The sequence below is a fragment of the Thermobia domestica genome, chromosome 16 (assembly GCF_964235325.1).
Source record: "Thermobia domestica chromosome 16, izTheDome1.hap1.1, whole genome shotgun sequence".
Lineage (NCBI taxonomy): Eukaryota > Metazoa > Arthropoda > Insecta > Zygentoma > Lepismatidae > Thermobia > Thermobia domestica.
In genome coordinates, this window is record NC_137469.1 from 68,493,241 (window position 1) to 68,513,631 (window position 20,391).

General features: G+C 33.3%; 1 protein-coding gene across 1 annotated transcript in view; it reads right to left on the minus strand.

Moving 5' to 3' along the window:
- LOC145673136 (pikachurin-like) overlaps positions 1 to 20,391 on the minus strand; it is a 322,467-nt gene that overhangs the window by 19,969 nt on the left and 282,107 nt on the right. Inside the window, exons 5-7 of the mRNA XM_081742544.1 lie at positions 16,347 to 16,483; positions 14,774 to 14,997; positions 3,530 to 3,758 (exon numbers count right to left, since the gene is read on the minus strand). Of these exons, the coding sequence (XP_081598670.1) occupies positions 3,530 to 3,758; positions 14,774 to 14,997; positions 16,347 to 16,483 (590 nt within the window). The remainder of the gene's footprint in view (positions 1 to 3,529; positions 3,759 to 14,773; positions 14,998 to 16,346; positions 16,484 to 20,391) is intronic.

Here is a 20,391-nt window from a genome sequence, read left to right on the forward strand (position 1 = left end):
TTCCTAGTGGTTTATAGCATTATTGGCTTTTTATTATTATTCCTTCCGTTTCTGATTCACTGTTTATAGAAAACTGTTACGTGATAAGGAATGTTGGAATGACTTAAAAGTATTGTATCCATATAGTACCAGAAATACTTACATAAAAGAAAAGGTATTCTGTTCGCCAAGTAAATATGTGTACTTCCTTACAAGACTGTTTCTTTTTATTTTTTTATTTTTTTAACATATCTATACTTTGAACATTAATACAATATGATTTCTAGACAAATTACAAGCTTAATTATTATTTATTTCAGTTTTCTTCCTGAGTCATGTTATCCCAAAATCTGGCGCCTTAGCCCCACATTTCATATTGTTTCTTTCAATTTCTGTTTTTCTAATACTTAGAGACAAACTCAATGACTGAAGCACTTTGATACATATAATTTTGTTTCTTTCTGTATACTTCTGTTATTCTTCGTGCACAGCCGTATGACCATTGCCTTGTGTTTTGTTTTATGCGCCTAACTTTCTTCCCTGAAAACCATGTTCTAACTTATTTTAATTTGATACTACTTTGTTAACTGTTCAATATAGTCTTTAAACTTTGAAGACTACAGTAGCAAGCTTTCTAAGGGAGACTAATCAGTTCCAGACTTGTTGATGTTTATATGTCAATCTTTAAAATCTGCCGTTCTAGGTATAGGTACATTCATGTCCAAAATTATTGTCGCATGTCTATAAATATGTTGTTCAAGGAATATAATTTGATAACGAATTCGCCCGGTATTTCTTATAATGTTAGTATGTGTATAATCGGCAAAGACATGTATATGGCAAATTTCATGTCAAAACGCTGTAAATAAGAACAATAAAACGAAAATAAGACTTTCTCCTCCATTTAGCAAGATTTTGTTTCACTCATTCTAATTTTCGTATTTATAATTCTTCCTATGAAATTCACCACAAATATGCATTTTCCCGATTATACACATAGTATCAGTATTAAAAGTGCCCTGCAACATCATTATCAAATTATATTCTTATAAGAAGACAGTTATAGATATGCGACAATCATTTTGGACATGAGTGTACGTGTCTGTTATCAATATATCATAAGATTATTTCCTTCAATTTCTATTTTCCTAATATTTGGAGACGAATATTCTCATCTGAAGCATATTGTAACGGTTAGAGATTTAGATCTCTATTCCGTAGTCTTTATTGGGTTTTCGAGATCCTTGATAATTGGAAATAGTTTCCTAACCTGTAGTGTTCTTTGCTACTAACGGGAGGAAGTGGTGTCTTGACGCTGCGTGGACAGCCATCAGCGCCAACGGCTTTTCATGGAATTACTCGTTCCTGGTTTGAAAGCACGAGGTTAGACTGAGTATAATTTTTTCGGAACGGGATAGGTGCAATATCACCCAAGTTGGAAGTCTACGAAAAAGTCGGATTTGTCATTCTAAAGTTTAATATATTAAATACACCCTCCATTCCAAAAGAAACCGAACTTTTGAAAACAAATAGTACCACTAGTGCCATCTGTTGTAATATTTTACCGGTAGATGGCGTAGTCCCTCATTGACAACTGGTATAAATGTCATGACATTTGGATGCACGGCAACAAAGTTATTGCGTTTCAACTGTCAGTGTGTTGTGTACATCGGTCGGAAAATGAGTTTCAAACAACGAGCTGCAATTGAGTTTTGTGTTAAACTGGGTAAAACTTTTAGTGAAACGCACCAAATGCTACAAAATGCATGTGGTGATGAGTGTCTATCCCGTACGCAAGTTTACGAGTGGTTCAGGCGATTCAAATCTGGTAGAGAGACGCTGGATGATGACGAAAGATCAGGCCGTCCCAGAACCGGATTATCGAAAGAAAACATCGAAAAAGTGCGTGAATTCATCAAACATAACAAAAAATCGTCGGTGAAAGTTATTGAAATGGAATTAGGCGTTCCTCAAACAACCGCATACCGCATTTTGACCGAAGTTTTGGGCCTTAAGAAGGTTAATTCGCGGCTTGTACCACACAAACTCACCGAAGACCAAAAAGTTGATCGAATTGCGCATTGCAAAGACATCGTTAAAAGTGCTCGGCAGGATCGAAACTTCTTGAAATCGATTGTAACTGGTGACGAGACGTGGTGTTTTGAATATGAGCCCGAAACAAAGCGGCAAAGTGCTGAATGGAGAGCGCCGGATGAAGGAACACCCAAAAAAAGTCGCTTGGTGAAGTCAAAAGTTAAGGTGATGCTGATTTGTTTTTACGATTCAAAAGGAATTATCCACAAAGAATTTGTTCAGCCCGGCCAGACAGTCACTGGAGAGTTTTACTTGGGCGTCATAAAGCGTTTGCTGGCAAGAATTCGTCGTATTCGGCCCGAATATCGCGAAATCGGCAGTTGGACTCTTTTGGACGATAATGCACCATCACATCGTTCGCGACTTGTAACTGAATTTTTGGTCAAAAATCACATTATTCGGTTGCATCATCCGCCCTATTCACCAGATCTCGCTCCGTGCGATTTCTATCTGTTCCCGAAACTGCATTTGGCGATGAAAGGAAAGTGGCACGTATCGATTGATGCCATTGAGAAGGCGACGACCGCCGTCCCAAAGACGATTCCAATAAAGGACATGGAGAAGTCGTTTGACAACTTGTTGGAGCGTGCAAATATGTGTATCGATGCAGAAGGGGAATACATTGATTAATAAAAATGATTTGTTCCAAAATGTACATTGCTTTTTTGTTTTTTTAAAACGTTCGGTTTCTTTTGGAATGGAGGGTTAGTGTGGTATGGAAAAGTTTAAGTTTATTAATTGTTGAAGTTTTACACGGAAATCTTACTTCGTCTATATATATATATATTATATTTCAGTAAGTATATTCAGCTATTTAATGAGGTTTAGTAAGTGATATATTCATAGAAGATCTCCTATTATACCACATAGACTGTATATTGGTAAGTCTTTTTGTTATTTTTATAATTGATGTTAATATTTTTGCTTATATAATTGAAATTACTGTAAAGAGTTAATTACGCATTTGTATGGAGAACAGTCAGTTCCATACAATTAGTATTCAGAAGTGCCGTGTTTGACTTTTGTGCTCAGCTCTATTTTGCAGTTTGTAAAGAATATATTACAAATCACCTTCTTTTCTTTCTCACGTATTGAAGTATAATTAGACTTTATTCATTGCTTTTGTATTGGTATATAACCTTCTATTGCAAATTATTGGGCGTAAATCATGAATTAACTTTTTCGTTACTCTAAAGCATCATAAAACTTCTTACCGTATTAGTTATTTTGAGACAGATTCCCATTTTAAGCAATTACCACTGTTTTATATTTTATTTTATTTATTACCATTTTTCTACAATTAAAAGAACTGAAGCTAATAGTCAAATCTGTGCAACTACGTTTACCTAAATGTATATTACAATATGTTACATATTTTCCTTATGCTATATATCTAGGTTGTACTTAACGCATAAACCATTATCATTTATTTTACACTGTACGCCTAAATATTTACCTTTTGAATACAACCAATGAAAGATGTTCTAACTTTCACTTTCGGGGAGACCATATCAAAATTTGGAACGCCGCCAACATACAAATTCTGGGGTAATGACAATTGAGTAAAGGCACCTGGTGTCATAGCCTGAGACGATGACTGGTTGTCCACTTCAAGTATGGCCAGACGACCCGTTCGGGAAATCCTTACTTCATGCCACTCCGCTAACGTGACGGGACTACTGCTTCTAAAAAATATTAAAATATATGATAATTACTGTAAGTAAAATTAACGTAATGATTTAGTAGTACACAAGTGAATAGTAAGATAAACATTACTTTAGCTGTGTTTCATTATTATTATTATTATTATTATTATTATTTTTTTTTTGTTCTAAATGACACAAGTCATTATATAGAAAGTGGACTGTAATTATTTGAAATGGATGTTACACTTTAGCTTCGATAATTCATAAAAACAATTAAGTGCCGCCACAAGTCCGCAATCATGGCTTTGCACACCACAATCGAACACTCACACACTGACGTCTTTTTTTTTTTCAATGTTACCAGGTTTTAGTTCAATAATAACTAACTTAAACAAAAGGTTACTAAAAATTACATAAAACCCAACAAGCTACTTCTAGAGAAAACGATCTTCTTGTTTAAAGATCCACTATTAGACTACACTTAGTTCAGGATAGAGAAACTTAATTCCTTGATTTTGGCCTCATTGTTAATATTATCATCACCAATATAGGTATAAAAACGAGACACAAGATACGAAGTATAGTATACTTCGATATAAAACATCCTATGAATTGAAACTTCTAGAAAAGTACAATTTCGTTCTTAAGGATCTGTCTTCAGCTAGGGACATCATGGCAGTATCTTTGCTGGATTATTTAGGCTTGTTTATTTGATTAAAGTTAAATGTTTTTATTTATTTATTTTATAAATCAAAGCTATGTAAAACGAAGGATCTGAGTTAGATATGTTCCACTGAGAATTGAAACTGAATCTTCGTAAGCAGTAAAAAAATCTGATATTGTCATCAGGAGAGAAGTAGTGATAAATTTCCCTTGTAGATACCATCAATAATTTCTGAGCACTTACTTTTTTTGTTGTCTGCTTCGTTCAGCTACAACATACGAGAATTAATCTAATTTAACGTAGTCGAAAGCAGAGTTTATGTTGATGTTTCGAGGCATTATTCTTAATATTGTTGGGTCCAAATTTCGTAATTTATTAATTAGTCAATCTCATACTTTCCTCTCCACCGGCATTTACCGGACTTCACTGTTCTGCACTATATACATAAAAAATCAGTTTCACTTCAGGTTGGTACGAATAATTTCTTACACAGGAGTCATCAGCTATTGTACGTAACAAATCCTCCTTCAGATGCAGATGATATCACAGTGCTGTACGTCTTCGGAAATATGAAGGTAAGACGGATGTAACTTTAACTTAAATACACACAGAAACATTCATATTTGTTTCTTTCTGATCAACATCTTTCATGCTGCTTTTGGGCAGTTTCTGTCTCGGAATTTTCATATGAAGATTTCAACCATTGAAGGATGAGTAAGATGCGGAAGCGTATATTTATTACGAAGGGAAATCGATTCTCCTATATGAATCAATGTCACTTTTCACAATATATACACTTAAAATTGGGGATAAAACTTGAAACTCTTAATTAAATATACACCATTTCTTCAGTACTATTTTGTACTTGATTTCTTTACTATATACGTTACTAATTACAACAAATGAAATATATTCTTACGCTACATTACTATCATTTCCTTTGAATGTAACTCTTAAAGAATTCACTAAATGTCACGTTAAACTACACTCTGTAAAGAAAAAATAGCGACACCTCAATTCTCAAGCTAACTTACACAGAAAGCCATAGTTGCAGCCCGTTAGATGAGGAATAAAAGGAAATGAAGAGTGGGATAGTTCATTTGCGTTATCTGTGCCACCTGTGGTGTACGACATCGCTTGCCAATTGTTTGTGTATCAATAATATTTCGCTAGATGGCACTGAGTGCGTCTCGTAAATTACTGTAGTGAGAATTCTGCATTGCGTTTGTGATGTGTATTCTGAAGTAAGTAGCATTTTATGATTGTTCTTTACTTTCTTATTGTTTGGACAGTGTCAAGTGGCAAAATTGTTGTTGTGCAGCGTTGTTGGTATGTGACATTGTTGCTACATGTGGACTATAAACAAATAAGATGGGCAAGAAATGTGGCTTGTTGCCATGTGAACAAGACATAATTCTTGCTTTGCGCAGCTAAGGCAAATCTCTAAGGGAATAGATGGAATACTGAAAAGCCATCATTCTACGGCAGGAAGAGTAATTCACAAGTGGAAATAGCATAACAAATCGTCCCTTTGTCAACAGTGTGAAAGAAAGAAAGAAAGCATCACCCAGAGCACAATGCTAAATGAAATCAACAGCACCGCAGACTAAGGAGTGATTTTCCCAAAAATCGCTTCTGTAGTTTGACATGATCTTGGAACTGCAGTTACTCGTACAACTGTATTGTCTTGTCTGTATGAAGAGAATATTACAAAGAACAAACCGCGTAGAAAGTCGAAATTGACCAAACACAGAGGACTTCAACATTTAGTTTTGTGAGTCGATATGCAACTTAGACATATGACAACTGCAAGCACGTCGTTTTCTTCGTTGAAAAGAAGTTTAGAACAGTGGGAAACGATGGTGGTGTGAAGTTGTGAATACGAACAAGCAAGAAACTTGACAAGGATTTTGTTTACGTGATGCAAATATTGATACTGAGTGATCGTTTGGGCTTGGTTCACCGTTAAAGACGTCAGAACGACGGACATATGTGAAGGATCGTTTGATGCACGAAAATATCTTCAATTTCTGGTACGGAAAGTTCTTACAACAGCTAAAGATGACTTTTCTCAAGAAAATTTGGACTACTTCCTTTTCCAGGACGATAATGCTTCATGTCGACGAGCGAAAATCGTTAATACGTGGTTCAAGAATATAAATATTTAGAGACTCATGTGGCCTACAAACTCACCTGACATGAATCCAGTTGAAAATTTGTGAATCAATATGAGCAGAGGATTCAACTGACAACTATCTCAAATAGAATGGAATTCAAGGAACATATAACCCGGGTGTTATTCCGTGAGATCGAGGTTGCATTTTGCAATTGCCTTGTTACCAAAGGGCTCCGATGATTCGCTGCACTGCAGAAAGCCCATGGCGCACGTACAAAATACTAATTTGGTGTATGGTACTTCCCGCACACAATATGTCTTACCCTTGAGAAATTCCATTTGTTGTTTTCTCCTATTGTGGTTGATCTTTTCCAGTTTTATGTATAACTCTTCCTATAAACTATTTTGCTGAAAACTCACATAGCTACTTATATATGCATACAAATTGAATAAATCCATGTCAAAAGCCTGAAACTCTGGTGCCAGTATTAAGAATGAAGTGCTCATTAGGAATATGCATTGTAATATTATCAGGAATTCATGTAAAGAATCATATTGATTAAAGTATATTGCGAAAACCATGTCCGAGCAAGTGTCGCTATTTTTTCTTTACAAAGTGTATTTGAATTTTCGATACAAAATCTACCACAATATCATCCAACGTCCATGCATAATTTTGAATTAAAATAAACGGACAGAATAAAACACTTACGTATAATTTCTAAATATAAATCACAAAAAGTTGAAGTATTTATGCAACTGAAATTTTATGAATTATAAACAGAGGTATTATTATTATTAAGTAAATGCTGGATGAACCAGATCTAGGTTAGCCATAATTAAAATTAATTATATTGTAAAATTTCAGAATTCATTCACTGAGTTGAATACTTACGAATGTTTGACTTATTATGTTTTGAGCATATTAAAAAATTGCTGATTATTGAAAGGATATGTTCTGAATCAACTATGGAATGTACAAGAACATCCAGATTTATGTTTGTTCTATATTCCTAGAATTTCAGTACCGCAAAATCATATTTCTTGATATGCCATTGCTTTCATTGTAGTGAAACATATAACTGCTAGAGAATTTTTGATTGATATACGCTAAACTGCTTCCAAAAATACAGTGTATCCACCCTTATATTTCATAATATCCCTGATTTTTTTAAAGTGAGTATCCGCTGAATTATAAAAATATTAAGTGGTATATGCTGTATACTGTTGTATACGCTTCACTACATAAATGACTGAAAGCAATATTATTATTAATTCTGCTGAACTTAGAAGGCATGCTAATGCTAAGAACAGAAAGATTTTCAACTTCTATTCACGTTTTGGCTCTACTGAGTTTTAGAATTATTGTACTGAAAAACTCCCCAATTCTTACTGCAGTTTTCGACAAAAATAAGTAGATGATTCAAATTTGTGCATTGAGAAGTTAGAAGCGCTTGCTGCAGTTTGAAAGGGAGTAAAATGCTAATAGAGGCAATGATCTTTGATTCTGTTTGCATGGAATAAACAATTTAAGTCACTGCAGACTCCAGTCACGAAATCTGTTAAGTTAAAATCAATTTAAGGATCATACTTTCTGCTTCGCATACTAGCGTCTTTTTTTTGACAACATAAAATCATTCTTAAGTCAATTAAGCAATATACTTATAATTTCCATATGTTCGTACTGTATGTCTAAGTTCTAAAGTAAGTACAACAAGGCGGCAAGCAAGCATCAAAGCTTATAAGCTTACAATCTGCTTTGAATTTCTCAAGGAACAATTTTTACCACAAATCGTTTACTGCATCGCAATACTTACTGTAAAATCGAAGTATCACTAAATTTTACATTATTACAATTTTTTACAGCTATCATGACTGTGATGATCATTTTACTGAAAATGCACTTTTTTTTTTTTTTTTTTTAAGTCTGAAGTTTATTTACTTGAGTGGAAACGTATGCAATTACTGTTCGGGCTCGTCAATCTGAATCTCATTTATGTATCATTGTCTTGAGGTTTCACCCACGTCAATGATTGGTTCCGTTTGAATACATGTTACGGGTTCTGTAAACCTCGATACAATTTAGTCACTGCTAGTGTGCCGTGAGGTACGGATTAATGATAAAACACTCAATATTGTTGTTGTTATTTATTGCCATCTTAGGGTTATGGATTTCATCCCGTAACTCTTTAATCTGTATATTAGTTTGATTCATAGCTTGTCAATCTGGCTTTTACTTGAATAAATTTATTGTTGCCTGTTACTAACCACATGGTGCAATTGCTTCATATCTTCTTCAATAGATTGGTAGAAAACGTCCAACTTGTTATTATTGTTGCTCAACTGGTCTTCCAATTTGTCATTATTAGCTTGCAATCACTCTGCCATCTTTAACCTCAAGTTTTGTTTCAGATATTCAATTTAGAGTTTTTGCTTAATGCAATCATGTATTGCCTAAGCCTATGATCACAGTGGATCCGATTTTCACCGATTTTTTAGTCTGACCTACTCTGATGACATCGGTGAAATAAACAAATGCATTGAGAGAAGTGTACGCGGTCAGACTGGCGCCGACATGGTCTGGCGACTACGGCCAACTTCTACCGACCACCGATCGGAAACAAATTATTTTATTTTTGTCGTCAGACTACACCAGTCTAGCGAGTGGTTTACAACTCATCGCAAGTATTGAGACTCCCATTTACATGTTAAAGCAAGCCGTTTTTCTGGTGATATACATTTTCGAAAATTACTTTGCTTCTCTATGCGTCCTCGGATCTTTTGTAAGATGTGCCAAAATGTATCCTGTTAGCATAATAATTGGCGAAGTAAAACATTGTCTTTAAAATAAATAAATAAATAAATAAAACACTCTATAAGAACACTCTTCATCATTCATCGCCAATTTCCCTCGATGCGATTTCATATTTAACTTTTCCAATATGATACAATCCGAATGTGAAAATGTATAATTTTTACTTTCTCGGTTAGCATATACAATATTTTGTTAATCATATATTGCCTGTAATGTTTCCTTTATTTTTTAGTCACGTATAGAGATGTAGACTTTCAAACTTTCAAGAGTTCATACGAGTAATCGAAAAAGAAAAAAACTAAGCCCACCTTCGTTGTGAAACATTATCTCCAGAATATGGACATTCTCTTTACTTAAGGATGCGAATTTATATCTGATGTCTTCTCTAATGATGATATAATGTTGAAGTACTAATCAAGTGTAGGAGAAAATAAGCGAAGGAAAGGGAGAAGATAATACAGTATTCTTTACTAGAAATCACACACACTTGTCGAATATCGGATCGAACTTGTGATCTTGTACATTCACCAGCAAAAGTGAATAATCACATATTCAGATTTTTTCAGATCATTTTTAAGTAATCTCTCCGTGGCGTCTTCTAAATTACAATAGCAAACTGCACTCAGTTTGGCCTATTCATTTCAAAATTATTGAGAAAAAAAATTGTATTGGTTGGTGTTCACATTTGCTGGCAATCGCACATATAACGAAAGTGATCTCTTTAATGCAGAAAGAATATAGCTACCCATTTCTTATTGTGATATTTAGTTTTCAGGTAATCTTTACTATATAATGTTAGTGTTAAATTTTATCATGGTAAAAATTTCAGAGGATATATATTATTTTCTTAAAAATGTAAATATACTTGATAAGTTCACTCAGTATAATAAAAATAAAAGAGAAATTGTCAGAGGGACACACTTATTGCAACTTATTTGTTTATTTATTTATTTATTCAACACGACAGGTATATACCCATTGACAGTGTTCAGCAGTATACATAAATGATTACATTACATAATATTTGTTCTACATGCTAAACTATGTAGTGAAAGTACTTTTTTTTATATGTACATCAAATATATCTATTGTAGGGCATTTTATTTTAACAATATTATATATTGTGTACATTCTCCTAATAGGCGATATACTTAAGTACGCTGTATGCTGTGGTGGTTCTGAAATGTTTGTAGCCGTGAGCGCATTTTCCTGTTCAGAACATGAAGGGACATTTCGAACAATAATATTTTCGAATCCATCTCATTATGTATAAGTTTATGTTAAAAAAAAAAAAACTCTTCTTGTTTCAAGAGAATGCACTGAATAGCTTGGTAAGAGTTTATGACATTTTTCATATCGAGGATAGATCCCCGTGTCTTTTATATATTAAATAGCATACAAACTTTGATTGAATTGCTTCTAATTGGTGTGTGTATTTTGCGCACTAGGATTCTATATTATAAACACGTATTCCAGTTTGGTACGTACATATGCAGCATAATAACATTAGTGTTCTTGAATTTACTTCCAAATCTCATTACAACTCCGAGATTTCTGTAAGCCTTATTTACAATTCGATTTAAGTGAATATCAAACGAGAGATTTTATCTTATTGATACGCCAAGATCAGCTATTTGGTCAACTCTTTGCAATGGTATGTCATTAATATGATACTCAAATTCCAAGTGATTTCTTTTTCTTGTGTAAGATATTACACTACACTTCTCAATGTTTAGTGACAACTTATTAATTTCACACATTGATGTCGTTTTGCAAATTAACGCAGTCTCTTTCGGAGTGTATGAAACGGTAAAATTTTTAAATTGTCTGCATATAGCAGTTTCTGAGACTTATTACTTCAGTTAAATCATTAATATATAAGAGGAACAGCAAAAGTCCTAAGTTCGAGTCCTGTGGAACACCTGAATGAACTACAAATTCAGCGTTCAGAACATTTTTGAAGCGAATACGATGTCTGCGTTCACGGAGATATGACGATACAAGTTTACGTAGGGTATGAGAAAACTTCAATGTTAAACTTCTATTATAACTTAGCTGGAAGATAAACTTTATATAAGCTAACTGAAAGTACACACGAGAAACCTCTGACATTTTAATTCACTTTACTACTACTGAAAAAAATCTCAACCATCAGTTGTAATTTATGCTCCATGTACTAATAAACATATTTACGCGAAAGAGGCAAAATAAGGAAGGTGGATAATTTGCTTTATGAGACAAAAGTATCATGTTTCAGAAACTATATTACCAACAAAATATCTATGAAATTTTAAATCTTGTTTCTGTTTCTTCTAGTCAAGATTACCTAGATAAAACCATCATCTGCCAAGTCGTTTACAAGAATTCACATTGTTCAGTGGAGATTATAGAGATATTTTTGTTACTTCGATATTTTCAGAGAAGGTAATCACAAATGAAATTTCTTTCCTTGTCTTGAATATACTAAGCAGCAAGATTAAATTAGAAGCTTAACAGGTATAGAAGTATATACTGTAACTTAAAATGGTTTTCTTCTTAACATAACTGAATTAAGGTGAAGCTATTTTGAAATTTCATTTTCTATTAAACGAGATTTTACATGATTTAATTTTCTTCTATGTATATTGATCATATTACAACTATCACTTTGTTGTTCTTATCATATATATATATATATATCAACATAAAACTAATTTAATAAACCTACGTTCCATTACATGCATTCTAAAGACCTTTCTTTCATAAGCTTTTAATAAAATTCTCAGTTGACTCAAATAAACAGAACTTCTATATTTTCATTAAAGAATATTAAGAAAGAGTGTTCTTGGAATTAATAAAACGAAGAAGATAATAACACTCGCACACAAAATTCTCAAAGGTGAAAGAGAAAAGCAGATTCTTGCTTGGGAGTTTGTATGGTACAGAGAATTGTCCATTTAGAACTGGATTTTGAAAACGGAAAGGAGGTAAGCGAAGAATTTATTACAATGCGGGAACAGCATCTAGAGAGACAACTTGATGTTGATATTATTATTATTATTATTATTATTATTATTATTATTATTATTATTATTATTATTATTATTATTATTATTATTTGTTTTTTGCGAAGGTAAACTAGCCCCACTCAAGGGTTATACCTTCGACTTGGGAAAATATATTACAAAAAATAGGAACGGCTTACTATAGTTGGATTGGAAAGGCTTACTATGGTTGGGATAAGTATTTTTTACTAATTTATTAAGCACTCACTGTTTTGTAACGTATTTTAACATTTTATGATATTTAGATCATAATTATAAAGTTGGGATGTAATGAATGTGAGGTACGAAAGTATGAAGAAGTGCTATACACATCACAACACATAGGTATTGTTAAAGAGACGAGTGAGGTTATCTTCTCGCCCCAGTGATAATAATTACCGGCTGTGTGATTAATAGTGGGGAAGTATATCAGAACTAAATCCTGATTATACTTACTGGTAATATTAATGATCCTTAATGAAACTTCATTATTTGTTAAAGACTGCTACCAAATCTACGCGCGTTTACCTGGAGTGTCCGGGTTTGAAATACATTCTACAGGTCTATGGGCCAACGAACGAAATCTATGGGCCTAAATATATATATATATGTTAAATTACTTATAACTAATTATTAATGCCACCTATGCCATATAATAATAATAATATTCTCGTATGTTGTACTTTCAAATTGTTGTTTGTTATTTACAAGTATTATATTTTTATTGTAACAAAAGGCTAAATTTAACTTCTTTTCATTGTTGTGCCTGTATTATCGCGTGGCATCAACATTTAATGATTTGATGGAAATGAGGATGAAACTTAAAACCAATTTCTATGGAAACTGACATACAATGAGTTTTCCGTTTTGAAGCTTATTATATCAACACTTGATAGGAAGAATAATCATAATTGTTGTAAATTAGGGAGTGAATGTTTTGGAGTTCGGCGGTGATTGTGGAAGTGACAACATCCCCTTGCGTGGTATCAAAAAGAGGAAGGGTATTAAGTGAAAATTTCACACTTTACACTGTACACGCATAGCTACACTTAATCACAAATACATTCATATACACCCACAAATATTCTACTGATTTTCATTTTATTTAATTTTCACTTTCCCCAATTTTATCACCCTGACCATCTCGGTAACTGACCATCTTCATCCTGCTGGAACACCTCTCCGATTTGCACTATTATTCATCCTTATTGTGACAATTCATTTCTTTACCTGATTTTGACAATATACCTACCCAACTATGACTTTGCTGAAATATATTATTTTCTTTCAATTACTCCAATATATAATTCAGGCATTACGACTTATAAGCCGGCTAAATATGCAAATGGCGAAGTACGCCATTTGTAAAATTTTATACATTCTATTAAACAAGTAATTCAATTCTTACACAAGTAACTAATTCAATAATTTCGCATTTTTAGCACACTTGACCTAAGGCTGGTGCACCTAATTAATAAACACCGTTAATGGTGAAAAAGACAAGACAGAAATGTTTTCAGAAAGGAAATGCACAAAGCTCTTCAAAATAATGCAGTATATTCTTACTATACCATTTAGTAATGCCAACGAATTTTTTTTTATTCAATGAAAATTGTATGATCAGATGATAGAAGCAGATTGTCAACAGAACTTATGATGGCCAAAATATGCATTAAAATCAACTTGGAAATGAGATACCAAAATTTCCGCAAAACGGTTCTGGAAAATATAACTCTTCTTGATACAAAAAGGAGCATTATCATATATGAAAAATAAAGTAGGTGTCTATAATCACTGATTTATTGTATATGGGTTCAGGAATAAGAAAGATAGAGATGTGAAAAGTATTTGTTTTGTAATTGTTCTGACCCTCGCTATGGACCAAAAATTAACATGAAAACTGGAGGAAAAACTGGTATAGTATAAAATGGGACCAATATAAGTATTTAAGAAAATGAAAGCAATGATAATTATGATGAAAGGGAATCTGTCAACTCATATATTCGGAAGAAAAGGAAGAACAAGTAAGAATAGGTGATCAGGATTCGCTTACTGATACTATTAGTAAATATACGAGTTTTAGAAAAGTTACAAAAGCAAGGCTAGAACTGACAGAAAAAACAGAAAACATCCATTTTGTTCCTTGCTTCTATAACTTATACAAACATATTTGTTTAGTTTTTCAAGAAAATCAAAGATTTAAATTGTCCTTTAGACTAAACTCACCTTTTTTTATTATTAAAATATATTCTTAAGAGTTTTTCCTTGTTGACAACCAAATATTCACATATCCGCAAATTCACATCATATAAAAAAATACTAATTCTTTACAAATTATTTTCTTAACATTATGAAGAAAATGACCTTTTGTGACAAGGAGCTTCCTCCTCTTCCACTCTTGCTGTTTCGATGAGAGAACACTTAAGTTGTACGTACCTGATAGTGGCAGCCCCTGTGCCTAGGTCAAAGGTGAACTCCACATGACCTTCACTCATATAAACAGCCATAAAATCTCCGACGCCATCAGACCGGTAGCCATTGTACATTATCACTCCGTTCAATGCACTTGGTTTAAAAGTTATTTGGAGATCCAGCCACGAGAACACGGAACCTCCAAGACCTGGATATTTTAAGTAGCTTGAACCATTGAATGATGGAACCTGAAATAACATCATATACAAACAATTAATTGAGTTTTTGGTAAAGAAGCTCCATCGGAAACAATACCCTGATTTGATTATGTGGTTAATACACTTAATAAAAATAATGGATTTGATTTGAGTTGATTCATTAATTATTCTGTAGATCACGTTACATAAACGTTTGCACAAAATGACATAGAACTAATTGATGCTTAAAGGAGATGAAATACTTATATTTATATCTATTTGTATACATACACATATATATTTGACGATAATCGAGTTTTACACTCACCTATAGATGGTAACACATTGCCCTTATCTGTCCAATGTATTTTATATGAAAAGACAATATTAAAAATGATTCAATCAAATTCAACAGGACAAAATTCAAACTTTGTTCAAAAAGAAATCGAGTCATTAATCAGGGGTATGTTCGTAAATTTTATAATTATTTTTATTTTATTCAGTGTAAATTGCACTCAATTTCACTGTTCAAAAGTATGAAATTCTCTCTCTCTCTCTCTAAAAAAAAAAAAAAAAAAAAATCAAAACCCTTCACTTGATTAATTATTATTATTTCCTGATTAATTACGGTATTCAATTTGTTTTTGGGCAAAGTTTAAATTTTGACCTCTTGAATTTGATTCGATTATTTTGAATATTATCACTACATACAAAATACATTAGAAAGATAGTAAAAAAAAACATAATGCCATCTATTGGTTACTAGCGGTCGTTTAAACTAACCTCAATAAAGATTCCAGATACGCACTTAAACTATTGAAATTAAATATAAAAAAAAAATATTACAAAATTTAACCGAGATGGCAGTATCAAGTTCATAAAAGCTTTGAAACGATATAATATGCAAGGGGGAAAATAATTGGAAGACTAAAACCATCCATAGTTCTGTGGATACAAATAAATTTAACTACCTATGGTTATTCCCGCTCTTTAGGAGAAAAATTAAGCGATTATGTCGGCGGACGATTCCTTGGCTTACGCCTTCTTTTCGCTCATTTAAAGATGATTTACTATCAATCGTAAACATTTCGGTTTATATATCAATTTTTATTTCAGTATCCTTTTTCAACACGAATGTATATATATTTGTGTTTCTATTGGAATAAAAAAATGTTCGTGTTACTCATAGAGAAGCAGTTTAAATTCTGTGCGTTCTGGAATTTATTTGTTTTAACTGTGTTATGTATATACAAGTATATTTGCTATAGAGGTAACTAATTAAGGAAATTTTAACTTATTTCAGCCATTACTCTAAAAGCGATTAAACAGAACAGTACATATATACATATATCCTCCTTCTATTTTTCTTTTCTACGTAACAAAACAGAAATAATATTTACCTGTAGATCTACTCGCGTTTCACACAGTTCTCCTACGTAACCCAGCGGGCAAAGGCACACAGCGGATTCAGACGATGTGACGCACTTTCCTCCATGTTGGCAAGGAACGCGGCTACAGAGATCAGCACTGCATTCAGCTAGAGGGAAGAGTAACAAATAAATTATTAAATGTTAAATAAGAAATGATAACATAAAATATAAGTCAAGACATATTTTATAGTACTCATTATATTTAATCGTAATATTCATCATTTGTTAAGACCGCTCTACATGATCAAATTTTCATCAAATTTTACAGAAGTTGGAAGTAATATGTGTCTGACTGGTAGAAGTGTATCATCATTACGAGAACACAATAATGAATACAATCCATTAGTGAAGTTTGTCTTCTACACATATCGGGTGTTCTAAAAATGGTGCCCACGGACAACACAGCGCTATTCTTCAGGCCAAAATAAAGCGAAAATGCTATATAACGATATACCCTCCGGGGCCTCCTTCAGCTGTTATGGGAAATCAACATTTCACTATCTGGTAACGTTGCAGTTTAACTTGGAACTATTTACATTGCTTTACGAATTCATCAACCGGCTACATCGATTATTCACTAATAAGTGGTGATAATATCAACGTCTATTGACCTTAACTGCCATCTGGAAAGAATCGAGGTAACTATTCGATAGATTGGTAGATCTTCTCTGTTTCTTTACTTGCTACGTTTTCACATAGTGCAACTACGCATCTCCATACAAGTACTCGAAAGGTATATATATATATATGCTTTATTTTGACTTGTAGAACAGTGCTCTATAGTCCGTGGGCGCCATTTCGAGAACACTCGATATAGTACATAAAAAATAAAGAATATTTTCTAGCAGAATTACTTCTCCCAATAAATATTGGCAATGAATCATATATAGTTAGCGCCATAAAAATTCGTTTTCCTCGAAAATTATGCATCGGAATTTAACACCTCAAAGATGTCATTTTGTTCAGGTTGACGTCATCTACCCACTGTTATATATATATATATATATATATATATATATATATATATATATATATATATATATATATATATATATATATATATATATATAAAATTTTCGATAATATTTCAGTTAAACACAAGTTAAAGTTCAAGAGTTTATGTTAGTTTTGATCTATATCTCGTTAACCATAGTATGTGCTGCCATCTACCTGAAGAGCTTGATGATAGAACACTTGAGCATCAGCTTCACCTTAATAGGTAGCGTGGTTCTCGTTCAGCATCAATTTTGAGGTTTACAAGAAATCTCCTTTTTATACAATTTTCTCAAAAAACTACGCATGACGTTTTGTTCACGTCAATAACATCCATCAATTGGTTTATTTCTAATTTCTGAACAAATTTCTTTCCGTTAAACACTAACAATATTGTAGGATATCCTATTTTCCTTTTTGAAAAAAAAAAATATGGAACATTTTGATGTAAAATATAGTTCCTTACTAAAAAAAATTAAAAATCTTTCTAAAATAAAGTATCGCCACTCAGTTCTCTTGAAAAAAATGGAAGATTAATATTTAGGGTTGAAAAATGATAGCAACCACAAGAGAACTTTTTTCCTTTTTTTAAAAAAAAGTTCTAGAGTTTATGTTTTATAAAAAGGGAAGAGATTAGGGAGATGTCCTGTTTCATTTTAAATATAATTTAAGTTCGTTTTTGAGCTCTGACCTCTGACTTTAACAACCGATTTCCATATAAAATGTTTAGCACTGAATCTCATCATTTTAGAGATATCTTTAGTTCTTACGGTCTTTTCTCTCAATCCGTGCAAATTTTAGATTGTGTATGAAACCAAAGCTCAGCGCGCGCGCGTGTGTGTGTGTGTGTGTGGTCGAGAGAGAGAGAAAGAGAGAGAGAGAGAGAGAGAGAGAACTAATGAAAACCGGCAGATGGTAATTTGTCTGCCTTGTAACTTTTAGCAGTTCTTCAATACTAATATGGAAAAGAGGAGACTCCATCATTAGTGATAATGAGCATTGGATATTACAACTCATATCACAAATAACGGAAAGCGTTTATGGACTTTACGCTTAGAATATACACTCACCGTTACTTTAAAAAGAAAAAAAAATATAGAGTTTTAATTGAAATCGACAATATACAGTAAAACCTCTTTAAGACGAACACCAAAATTTTAACTAAAAGTCGGTCGTCTAGAGCAGTGGTTCTCAACCTTTTTTGCCTGATGACGCACGTTATTGATCACTTACGACATCGCGACACATATCTTGAATATTTTATTAATAATAATAATATGCATTATAGTAGTATAAGACTAATTAAGTTTCTTCGAAGTAGTGCTTGTGTGCAGAACTGAACATTGTCGCTGCCGCCGGAAGCATTAACTGGTAGAGTATATCTCAAAATTGATATTATTTAATTATTAAACGTTTTACTAATTTTTCCATCCTAAAATTTTGCGACACACTCTATGGGCTGCGTGGCACATCAGCGTGTCGCGATACAACGGTTGAGAACCACTGGTCTAGAGAGTTAATCTTTCTAAAGAGGATTCAATGATTTACCAAGCACTTATACCTGGATAATAGAAACCTTTATTACTGGGTTGAGTTGAGTTGATTTCAGTTTAGCGTTTCAGCAGCGAGGCTATATGAGACGTCGGACCTACAGCTTAACGTGGGATCCGAAGCATATGAGCTTCTGCCGGGAATCGAATCCGGCTCTTTCACGCTAAAGTTTATTACTGGGAATCTTGTCCTTCAACATTATCTCTATAAGTGAGACATCGACTTTTTCAACCTGTCAAGTAAGAAATTCAACAAGTGAGATATCTCTATAAGTCGGATTAAGTTGGCGAACCCTTGCGATCCCACTTATCCAGGTTTCACTGTAGTTCCAAATCAGCGTGTAGTAAAAATCAAATAATGTCGTTTCAAGATAAAATTATTACATTTGTATGCAGTAAGTCTGATTAAAATTTTAAAGAGACACGGAGCAATATCGCTTTTACTCATTGATGATGCATTGAGTTCGTTTTCTTATTGCATAAAAATGTTAATCGTTTTAGGCAAAACAAATATGTATTCTGTTTTCCACAACCAATCTTAATTTGTTTTCTCGATTTTCCTAACACTTTCTGAACGTATTCTTACATACTGTATATATGAGGGCAGATCAATTGAAACCCTTCGTTTACTAAAACTAACTGCAACATGGTACGATGAAAGGAAAGTATAGTGGTATATCATGGCATATTTCCTTGTCCATACGTAGCAGAAATAATGAACTCATTTGGGGAGGGAGAAGGGTTTGTTGTAGGAATAACCGGTGAAATATAAGATTCTGCATTTACACTTCCCATCCAAACAAGATCAGCATGCTGTTATACAGTTCCCTATCGTTGAAGGATGTCAACCAGTTGAAGTGTTTCATCCAATGAAGGACATGTATGGCGACGCATACGTGTTGGAAACAGCTGCCAGGAATCAGGAGCGTCATTTCAGATTTTGCTTGGGGGGAGGGGACAAGACCCCTTCATATAAGCAAAATTTCGCGTTTTTCACTAACTTTCTACTATTCTATTGATAAAATCTATATAGATCTCAAACTCACGGGGGCCAATTGCCCCTCCCTGCCCCCACTAAATGACACACCTGCCAGGAATGTTTCGGTAAGGAGGACCATTATTGCCATCTTGGACAAGCCCATGTTGATGCAATTGAAAGCAATTGCTCAAAAGTGTCAGAAGTTATTCGTGCTAATAGAGGTTTGACCATTCAATCCATAGCGCAGCAATTCAACATGAATTATGGTACTGGTCAGAAGATTGTGAAACATTTGTGGTATCACAAAGTGTGCACGCAGAGGATTCCCAGAATGTTGATGGAGGAACAAAAGTTGGAGCGTGTGGTATGTTCCCTTGAACATTTGTCACGCTACCGGTTGGAAGGTAGGCATTTTTGTTGCGTATTGTTGCTGCAGATGAATCCTTGCGCCTTCACTTTGAACCAATTTCAAAGTCTTCTAATGTGCAATGGA